The 11,645-nt window shown below is 40.1% G+C and overlaps 1 protein-coding gene across 1 annotated transcript; it reads right to left on the bottom strand.

Annotated features, from left to right (window-relative positions):
* Window positions 1–8,720: 8,720 nt before the first annotated feature.
* LOC135613786 (GRAS family protein RAM1-like) lies at window positions 8,721–11,079 on the bottom strand. Its single transcript, XM_065110825.1, has 2 exons — window positions 9,955–11,079; window positions 8,721–9,866 (listed from the first exon to the last, which is right to left on the bottom strand). Exons 1-2 carry the CDS (start codon window positions 11,026–11,028, stop codon window positions 8,760–8,762), a joined length of 2,181 nt encoding a protein of 726 aa, XP_064966897.1. The 5' UTR covers window positions 11,029–11,079; the 3' UTR covers window positions 8,721–8,759.
* Window positions 11,080–11,645: the final 566 nt, after the last annotated feature.

Here is an 11,645-nt window from a genome sequence, read left to right as displayed (position 1 = left end):
GGAGCAGTGTGCTGGACGAGTTCCAAGCAAGACACTATTGTTGACTCGACCATAGAGACGAAATACATTACTGCAATAGAGGCAGCAAAAGAGGGAGTCTGGATGAAGAAGTTCATCACAGATCTGGGAGTCGTGCCAAGCAGCGAGGAGTCAATTCCCTTATATTACGACAATAACGGAGCGATGCTCAAACGAAGGAACTCAAGTCTCATAAAAAACCTAAGCATATTCTAAGAAGGTTTCACCTGATCAAAGAGATCGTGACCCAAGGAGATGTAGTAGTGGAAAGAGCTCCATCCGAATATAATATTGCAGATCCACTGACAAAGCCATTGTCTCAGATTATCTTTGAGCATCACAGGGGTCTAATGGGGATCAAACACATAGATGATTAGCTTTAGGTCAAGTGGAAGATTGCTAGTCATAAATGCCCTACAAGCCAATCACATGAGTGATGGCACGTGTGACTTGACACATAATCCTTTTGCTTATTATATTTTGGCATTTATCACTTTATATTGCTTATCACGTATATATATATATATATATATATATATATATATATATATATATATATATATATATATATATATATATATATATATATATATATATATATATATATATTGTGATGTCCTTGGATCTATACAATGGGAATCGGATCATGATGAGATCATAATAATGAGACTGATTCGCCTTTAAACACATATCCTAAATAATCTTGGTCATAGGTTACTCGAGAGGGATATCGAGATAACCGAACAGACTAGTATGTTATATATCCATCCATATGATGGATGCAGCTGGTCTCATAGATGCTCGTATAGGGACACTAGGGATAAAATACAGGTACTCATTGGGGAATGAGTTCACTAATTGATCTGCTTACGGAATGTTGAATGGTTGATGATGCCTTATTGTCAAATAACGATTCCGTAGTCCTAGTGGTGTATCTGGTCCTTAGACTTGAGATACCAAGGATGTCCTGTATGAGTACTTCACTCTTTGATATCAAACTTATAAGTTTAGATGTCCCAAATCTAACACAATCGGTCGTCGGAAGTGGTAGTCAACCTTACGAGAGCTATTGAGTGATGATAGAGGATCATCCACTCTCGGTGTCATAAGAGGAATGTCCCATGGATTCTTGCTCAGACAAATCCCTAGCTAGGGTCATTCGGATTAAGAGAGAAAGATTTCTCTAGGAGAATTTGATTAGAGCGAGACTTGAGTATAAACCTTATGGGTCTGACAACACCATGCCCGGTATACGGTCTCTAGGATATTATATAAATGAGAGACTATAGGTACATGATAACTAAGGACAGACAAGTCCAATGTATTAGATTCCCCTGTATCGTCTAGGGACTGCAACGTAGTGGCCTAGTACGTCCGTAGTCGAGTGAGTTATCATGGAGATAATAATTCACTGAGCTAGAAGGAGTTCTGACAGGTATGACTCACGGCCAACTCAATATTTGGCTTAGAGGGTCACACACATATAGTAGGCATTACGATGAGTAGAGGTTCGGATATGAGATATCCGTCGGAGCCCCTATCTTATTGGATATATAATAAGCCCTTGAATTATTAGATCCTATGAATGAGATCAAATAAGAGCTCATGAGAGATTATTATATATAGATCCACAAATCTAAGAGGCTTGGGTAGTTGGATGGAGATCCAATACCCACTAGGGTAGGATCCATTAGGGTTAAGTTAATAGGGGACCTCTATAAATAGGAGGGAACTAGTGGTTCATAGGCAAGAGCCTTTTTGGTTGCCTTCTCATATTCTCCTCTCCCTCTCCACCTTAGAGTAGGCCTGGAGTTTTGAGAAGTGTCATTGCTGCCTTACTGTGTGGATCACCACTAGAGAGGAGGGCACTTGACTTCCTTCACCCTCTCCTAGAGATCTACATGGATTCAAGGATATATGATCTCCCTAGGTAATACAATCTATCTCACACATGGTTTTCCATTTCGTGAATTTTTGCGAATCAATCTTCACATGATGATGAACATATCTTTAAAAATTTAGGATTTTATTTTCTATTCTTGTACTGCGCATGTGATGTAGCCCCCCAAGATTTCCCAACACCAAGTGTAGCTCGTCTCACTAAGATCAGAGGATGGGATGTTAGAGAGAGATTTTTGCTATTATGATCAGTTAGTTAACCTGATCTTATTTTTGATCAACTAGCATGATGGTCAATCAGCCCTTTGTCTTATACTAACTTAAGCATTGGAGGGGTTCAATTAGGAAATCTTAGCATCGACTTGTCGTATAGGACCATGGCACCTAGGAGATGATCCCACTACCGGAAGGCAACACGATAGCCAAGAAAGGACCAGGTAGCCAAGGAGACCCCGATTCCTGTACCTAACCTCTCCGCTCCCAAGTCAGAGCATCTTGGCAAATGACCTCCCATGTGGCTACTGGGAAACCTTAGGAAGTATCACATGCACAATGGAAAAATAAAAACAAATTTTGGTTTTCCAAATCAAGTTTATCGAATCGACATGTGATATGCTTCTTAAAACATATATAGGTTTAATCTTATTAGGTGTATAAGCATTGCATTAGATTTAAATATAGAATTTTGTTCCTATATCATAAAACATGCAATTGTCATGATCATTTTTTTTTTAATCACTAGAAAGAGAAGCATGAAGCATGATTCCCCCCCTTTTTTTTTGTATTTTATACACTAATTTAAAAATAACTCATGAAATGCATCAAGTAATTTCATAGTAAAGTAAAGAGATTTTGGTTAAGTCACTTACCTCGTTGTGGAAAGCCACCAAGGCATAGTTTGTCACCTCTTCTTTGTCGATTTGCTCCTCATCTTCGGATGTACTTGATTCATCCCTTGTTGCCTTGAATGTCTTCTTCTTTTTTTATTACGAACATTTGCTTTTGAGGTGCCCCAATCGATTGCATTCATAGCAAGTTATTGTGTTCCTTTTAAGCTCATTTTTATTCTTAATTTCTTATTTTTATAATTTTTTAAATTTTCTCATCAAAAGTTCTATGTCATCATCATCATCATCACTTGAGTTATCACTCAAGAGGCATTCTTTAGTTTTTAGTGTTATATCCTTTCTGTTCTTTGGAAGATTATTCTTATATTCGTCTTCTGCTATATAACTTATTTCATAAGTCATTAAAGATCCGATAAGTTCTTCAAGTAGAAAATTATTTAGATCATTTGCTTATTTAATGGTAGTTACTTTTGAATTCCAGTTTTTAGGAAGAGAACATAAAATTTTATTCACAAGTTCAAGATTCGAAATACTTTTACCAAGTGCTTTTAAACCATTGATGACATCCATAAAACCAGTGTATATTTCTCTAATGGTTTCATTTGGTTTCATACTAAATAATTCAAAATCATGCATCAAAAAATTAATTTTAGAATCTTTAACCCTACTTATGCCTTCGTGTGTGATTTCAAGAGTATGTCAAATGTCATGTGCAATTTCACAAGTTGAAATACAATTAAACTCGTTTCTATCCAAAGCACAAAACAAAGCATTCATAGCTTTTGCATTTAAAGAAAATATTTTTTTCTCAAAGTCATTCCATTCATTTATAGGTTTAGAGGGGGTTTGAAAACTAAGTTCAATGATATTCCATAAATTAAAGTTCAAAAAAAGCAAGAAAACTCTCATCCGAGTTTTCCAATATGTATAGTCCGTCTCATTAAACATAGGAGGACGAGTGATAGAAAGACCCTCATGAAAGCTGGAAAAAATCATCTCTCTTATGTGTCAATCCAATCGAGAAAAACTGACTCTGATACCAACTGTTAGGATCGAGTTAGCACTAAAAGGGGGGGTGAATTAGTGCTTACAATAAAAATATTGGTTTTGAAAACTTCGTTCGATGAAATCGTATCAGAAAGATGTTTAAACTTAAAACATTTGTAAGAATAGTAATGAGCAACTAAAGCAATTACAAAATAAGTAAACAAGCAGAGAAAGGGAGGCACACCAAGTTTATAGTGGTTTGATCATCATGACCTACATCCACTACCGATTCCTCTTCTGTCTAGGCCACCAGTATCCAATAATGGTCTTTCTTCAATGAGTGAGGACCAACTACCCTTATAACTCTATTCTCCTTTTGACATGATCAGGAGAGAACCTTTACAACCCCACTCACTCCTCTCTTAAATAGAAATCAACACTTAGACTAGAGGAGGAGAACTCTCACAAGATTATAACAGATTTTGCCCTTGTGTTTGTTCTCAATTCTTGTGTTTGCTGAGTAGGGATAAGAGGGATATTTATTTATAGGCCCCAAATGGATTTAAACTTGGAGCCAAAACTAGTCTCATCTCGGGTCTTCGGGGTACTAGCGGTACCATCGCTAGTATTGGACGATACTACCACTTGACACTCTAACACTAAGCAGTACCACTGTCTAATTTGGTGATACTACTGCCTGACAGAGCCTTGAAGACTGGGTTTGGGCGGTACTACCACTTGACATAGTCTTAAAGATTATATCTGGGTAGTGCCATCGCCAGACCCTGCTACAAAACACTAAATGGGCCAAACAACAAGCCTAATTCAGTCGTAATTTAGGCCTAATTAGCCCCTAATTGAGTTGATATTATTTTACTCCAATACTAACTCAATTAGACCTAAAACTACTTCGATCTAGATAATTACTACAAAGCATTAATCATATGTTATCCGACATGTCATTGGTTCATCTGGCGCTTCATCCGACCCTTCGGCACATCATCCTCTCCTTCGGCATATTGCCCAACCAGCATGTTGTCTTCCCACAACGTCCGATCTCCTTGGCACAATGTTTGATCTTCTTGGCTCGATGCCCGAACTTATGACACGAAGCCTTCTATCGATGCATCGACCGATCCTTCAACTTGACGTCCAATCTTCTGACATGTTCTACTTTAGCTCAACATTAATTCTTCCTACTTTAATCAAAATTATCTCTCTATGATCAAAGCTAGTCCAGCATCACTCAAAACACATATTAGATCACAAACTTATCAATTGATTTCATCATCAAAATTTAATATTCAATGGGATCATCTACCCTTTGTGCCATGAGAGGAATATCACATGTGTTCTTGCTCAAACAAATCTCTAGCCAAGGTCATTCGGATTGAGAGAGAAATAGTTCTTTGGGAGAATCTGATTAGAGCGAGACTCGAGTAGAAACTGTATAGGCCTAACATCACCATATCAAGTATATAGTCTTTGAGAAATTAGATAGATAAGAGACTATAAGTACATAGTAATTGAGGATAGATAGGTACAAAGGATTGAATTCCCCTATATCGTCTAGGGACTGCGGCATAGTAGCCTAATGTGTCCGCAATCGATGAGTCGAGTGAATTATTATGGAGATAATGATTCATTAAGCCAGAAAGAGTTCTGATATATATGACTCACGGCTAGCTCGATATTAGCCATAAATGGTCACACATATATGTAAGGTATTACGATGAGTAGAGGTTCGAATATGAGATATCCATTGGAGCCCCTATTTATTGGATATTCAATAAGCCCCCGAATTATTGGATCCTATGGATGAGATATAATAATAGCCAATAAGAGATTTGGATAGAGATTCACTAATCTAATAGGCTTTGGTAGTTGGATAGAGATCCAATACCCAACAACGCAGGATCCATTAGGATTAAGTTGACATGGAGCCTCCATAAATAGGAGGAAACCAAAGGGTCATAAGCTGAGCCTTCTTAGCTGTCATCTCCTATTCTCCTCTCCTCTTCTCCTCCTTAACTAATAAGTATGGAGATTTGGGCAATGATTTGAGGAGCTCTTTATAGCCCCTGCCATGTGGATTACCACTAGATAGGAGGACAATTGACCTCCTTTATCCTCTCCCACGGATCTACAAGAATTCAAGGATATACGATCTCCCTAGGTAACACAACTATCTCACACGTGGTTTTTAATTTCGTGGGTTTTTATGCACCAATCTTCGCACAACGATAAAAAAATTTTGTGAAAATCTGAGATTTTTGTTTTCTATTTTTCTACTGCACATGTGATGTTACCCTTAAATTTTCCAACACCCTCTCGAGTAACCTATGACCGAGATTATTTATAGTTTATATTTAAAGGCGAATCAATCTTATTATTATGATCTCATCATGATTCAATTCTCATTGCGTAGATCCATGGACATTACAATATATGTAACATGAAATATAAAATAAAAAAATTAAATAAATAATAAATAAAAAGATTGCATATCTTATCACACGTGTCATCACTCATGTTATTGACACCTATGACTAGCAATTATATCCAGCTTGACAGACCACCCTAATCCTATCATTATCATTCTTTACATATCTGAGTTAATTACTTGTAGAAATGGCATGTTACTTGATCGTAGCATGAAACTCTTTAATATCAGCAAAACATATTCTAAGTTAAAAATTATGGTTATTCTTATCACCTTCAACATCAGAATATAGATATTATACTTTATTTTTATTTTTATCATTCACTTTGACACTAACTGTTGTATCTTTACTATAACTATTATCCTCTACTTTGATAATATAGTGTAGATTATCTAAGCCAATCCAATGTATATATAACTCTAGTAAGATTTGCCTCAGAAATCATAAGCTATTAATCAGTTTCCTCGACTTTCCATTATACTATTGTATCTACTAATCATTTTATATTTCATCCTTTCATTCTCACTCTTATTGAAACCATTATCGCAATAAGAAGATCATCTACAATAAGAGGCGAAAAACCATCAACATAACAAAAATAAATATAACTTGGTTGGTATATTAAATAAAATTTTCATACATTCTATAAGAAAGATGTGGCTATAAATTATAAAATTCCTATCACAATATCTATCATTCTATATATATAATTATTAAGTGAACCACTATTCTAGAAGACTTAGTTTAGACCTTGTTTTCTCTATATCTTGGCATAAACTTGACCAAAATGCATTGAGCTTCATTAATAATGCTCTATAAATAACCTTTTTATTGTATATAGTGATTATGGTAAATCAAGTAGTTCTTGACATATTCAACATACAGGACAAAGTTAATTCATTTTTTAAATTACATTATTTATCAGCACTTTAGTAGTTTTCTTAGGTTCTTCAAAAAATTTTGTACTTTGTTCTAATATTTTTAAAAAATCTTAATTTACATTATTAAGATATAGTGCAACACATATTATAATTCAATAAATTTATACTCAATATAGTGATTCAAAATAAAAAAAATTTAAACACTTACCGAAGTCTTCATCATTCGACAACTCAATAATAGGATCTTTATCTTAATGCCTCATCTTCACCCTTCTCATGGCTGTGCTAGAAGCTACTATTGCAAGGGGCCATTGCAACACTCCAATCCTTGATTCTCATTAATATTGTACCTAAAGAGGTCTAAGAATTCATCGACCTTGATGAACGACGGGAGCAACATAGCGTCTTGGCCATTGCCCTTTAAAAGATTGAGAGGCAGCCTCCTCCTCTTCGTCTTCCTCACACTTCGATTCATCGAGGCCCATCGGATGCCAATGTGGTAGGAGAGGGTGAGGCTGGGGTGGACGATGAGGCCATCATCGACTAGGGTAGGGACGACGGGACAGCGATGGACAAGTTGGAAAGAGGGCGCAGTGATATATCCTCAAGAAAATAGAGGGGAGGAAAGCAATCATAGTCGGATGTGGTGCCTGGATCTCCTCTGGAGGAAAGCGGCAAGAAGTTTCTATGAAAACCTTCGATGCTAAAGAAAATTTTATATAAATTAATGATTTGAAAGATAATAAAATTATTTTTTTATTCTTTTCATTGGTGCCCTTTTTGCAAGTGACAGCATATGAAATTTTTTATCGATGAAGTTAATGATGTGAGGAGAATTTAGATTAAATATTTCACTTTTGTAAGTGTAGAGATCTGAACACTACTTTTTAAAGTATAGAGATCGGGATACTAAACAGACCTAACGACAGGGGTAATATGTAATTAGTCCTAAGAATATAATATGTAATTAGTCCAAGAAGAGTGATATTGCAAAGTTTGCAAGGTTCTATAGGGGTATGTTAGAAGAAGGTATATATCTCACATAGTTTGAGGCAAGGTTTTCCAGCTTAGATCGTAGCTCTAAGCTGAGAAGATACTCAAGAGGATTTAAATCACTAGTTTTACCATGTCAGAAATAAAAGTTTTACATTTTCTTTGGACTTCATATATTTCATTTATCCATGTAAATGAAATGTTTGTTAAGAATTGACTCATAGTAGTTATCTAGGTAGTTATAGACATGTTTTAAAAAGTGACGCATGATCTAAAAGTTATAGGGTAGTTCCTACATCTAACTCAATCATTGGTGACATGGTGGAGTGAGGTAGTTACCACTAGATCCTATAAATAGGACCATAGTTGATGAAGCAAGATAAGAAGTATACACTTGGGAATATCTTATAAGTGTTTTATATTTATCCTCTTGTTTAAATACTACATTGGTTTGCTTTGCACTTCGTATATTTCATTTGTCCAATGTTATTTACAAGTACTTTGTTTAAGAGTTTATAGGAATTGGATGTGAAACCAATTCCTTGCGCAGGGTAGATTATAATGTCAAACCAAAATATGGAATAAGAATTAAGTTCTGTATTTTTGTTACATTTATCTGTATTTCTACTGCATGATTACCGCAAATATGCACATATGTAAAGAACAACTCAGGTTTCCGACCCAAACCTTCAACACCTCCATGCAGAAGCAGCTATGATAGGTCTGTCCTGCCATCCCAACAACAAGCAGCCTTTGTCCTCTGTCAGCCTATATCCATCACAAGGATACAGACCCAGCAAAATCTTGCTCTGGTTTACGGCGTTGGCACTCAGAGCTACCCCTTCGAACCCCCTCCCCTCCATCACCCTCCTCCATCTCTCCAACCTCTCATGACGTGCCACCCTCTCGCTGCCCTCACAGGCCACAATGTTCCTTATCTCCGGTGCCAGTAAGAACTGCTCTACCTTCGCCCTGGCCGCCGAGTCCGACGGAAATGTCGCGTCCAGTGAGTCGAATATTGCTGAATAGTAGTGTAGCGCCTCTAAGAACCTCCCCAGGAAGTATGGTCCATTGTGACTGGCTTCCTGCTCAACGAGAGTGAAGATTTTTGGGGCTTGGTCACGTATCATGGCGAGAAGTGGGCCGAGATGAGCACCGGGAACGCGATGCAGGCGGTTGACGGAGTTGACTGCCAGAGCTTCGCCTACACGGCGGTGGAGCATGCTGGGACGGAGGTCTTCTAGCCGCTCAACGGTGGCAGCGTGGAACTCGAAGGGCACACGGAGGGAGTGAGCAAGCTCGGCGAGATGGCGACCGGTCTCGCGGACTGAATCAGCCGGATGGCCAACGCCTGTTATACGGAGGGCGGGAGCACCACCGGGGCGAGCGGCGAGGGCTTGCAGGAATGCAGGCCACTGGTAGCCCTGCAGGATGTCTAGGTCGATGACATGGACGCAATCCTCGGACTCGAAGGCCTCGAAGATGGCCTGGTTGGCGGTGAAGTGGGCGAACTTGATGTAGGGGCAAGCCTGGTATATGATCTGGTAGATCTTGAGGACGTCAGGAGCGGGAGGGGGAAAGCGAGCATACTTACGCGAGGAGGAGGTGGAGGGTGAAAGGCGTGCAGAGAGGGCGTCAGTGAAGCATGAGGCTACGCGTTGCATGGAGTCACCGAAGGGGGAGACAACGTGATTGAGGTTGTGGAGGTAGCGACGGGCGGCGACAAGGTCGTCCTTGGAGGTGGCCTCTGCACAAGCCAAGAGGAGGTGGACCAGTTGGAGTCCACTGTCTTGCTCCTGCATACATGAGAGAAGTCATCTGTAGTGAGACGTATATGTATCTAATTAGTCGTACACCGGACAAGGGAGTGAGGGGAGCGCTCACCTGCTCGAGTTCTGTAGGTACGACAGCAGAGGAACCACCCACTAAGCCATGATACGAAGCTTCAACTTTAGTAGTATTGGTAGCAGTGGTAGTACTACTAGTGGCATTAGGGCCCACTGCGCATAGAAATCCATGTTCTTGATGTTGCACAGCTCCCCCACCCCCGACCTGTTGGTATCTATCATCCTCTCCACTGAACTGAACCCCTGCTGCCATCATATCATTCGCTGAGTTGCCGTATCTCGACTCCATCACGAAGCAATCTAATAATGACGGCAGCGACGCCATGGGAGGCGCCGCCAAAGCTTCAGAAGAGAACTCGGCTCCCATAGTGCACACCTCGTACCCTTCTCTACTGTAGTCCCAGAAGAAAGCATCGACGGCTGGCAGGGCTAGGCTTTCCCCGTGAAGCAACTCTGTGGAGGAAGAACACGAAGCATAAAGAGAAGAAGAGCTGTTGCAGACTTTGTGCAGTGGGCTTTGTGACTTCCCTTTGCAAAGGTTCGACGAATAATACGAAGGTTGGATGAGTCCAGGCGACCCATGCATCCCACGCACGTAGGTGAAGCTGTTGTGGTGACTGTGGGTAGGACTGAGTCCAACCCTCTTAGGTGATGAGACCATATTCTCCCTCTTAGGTGATGACACCATGTATTCCCTCTTTGGAGAAGAAACCATGTAGTCTCTCTTTGGAGAAGATATCCTCGTGCAGTCCCTCATGGGAGAGCAAGCCATGAAATCCCTCCTGGGAGAGCAAGCCATGAAATCCCTCCTGGGAGAGCAAGCCATCAAATCCCTCCTGGGGGAGGAGATCATGAAGTCGGTGCCGAAATCGACTTGGTCGGCGAACAACGACTCCAGAAGCGCACGATCAGGCGACTGCACCTCCACATCAATGTCAGCATCGAGTTTTAGCCCTTTCAAGGTGGACTGGTCTTTTTCCTCTGTCATGGAGGCGGTGAGCACATTGGACTCCTCTGCCGAGGTAGTAGGAGAAGACGGTCCTTGCTTTGAGCTCGAGCCGTTGTCACTTTTCAAGCTCCCAAAGCTTCCACATCTATTGTTGATCATCATCTTATTAACTCGGCCGAAGACAACCTCAACAAGGGAACTGATCTCAGACTAAGCGTGGGGTTCTTCTCATGGGAACTCCACCTTAGCTGATGACTAATAGCAGGCAGGTAAGGAGGGTGATTTAAGGATATCGATCAAGGATATCCGTGTATCATTGCAGGAAGGGAATTTGACGGTAACACCCGGCTGCTAACCTAAAGCGTTTGGAGGCATTTGGACTCCCGATTCCTACCAATCAAAAGAGTTCAAAGAAGCCATTTTGCTTGTTTAAAAAGGAGCTATGTTCCTCTTCGATAGCTTGTTTGTTTGCTGAATGAGAGCTTGCATCCTAACGCCCAATGCATAGGGCCGGCACAAGGAACTAACCAGTTTGGGATAGACAACTGTGGCAGCAACGAAGACAAGTGTTGTGTGATGCCGTAAGAAGTTGGTGAGAGTGACAGAGGAAGGAGAGAGAGGAGATACGGTGGCGTCGGTTGTGGCGTCGATGGCGCCGCCTGGTCCTTGGATTTGCCACAGGATTGGAGCGCTTGGATTCGTGCCGTGCGGGCTTTCTCATCGGTTCTATCCGCTTCTCTTGTTTTGTAGCTCATTCTTTAGCTGGAATTGTATCCTAC

Source organism: Musa acuminata, chromosome BXJ2-6, assembly GCF_036884655.1.
Source record: "Musa acuminata AAA Group cultivar baxijiao chromosome BXJ2-6, Cavendish_Baxijiao_AAA, whole genome shotgun sequence".
Taxonomy (NCBI): domain Eukaryota; kingdom Viridiplantae; phylum Streptophyta; class Magnoliopsida; order Zingiberales; family Musaceae; genus Musa; species Musa acuminata.
Note: the sequence above shows the minus strand (reverse complement) of the source record. Positions and strands in the feature narration are given on the sequence as shown.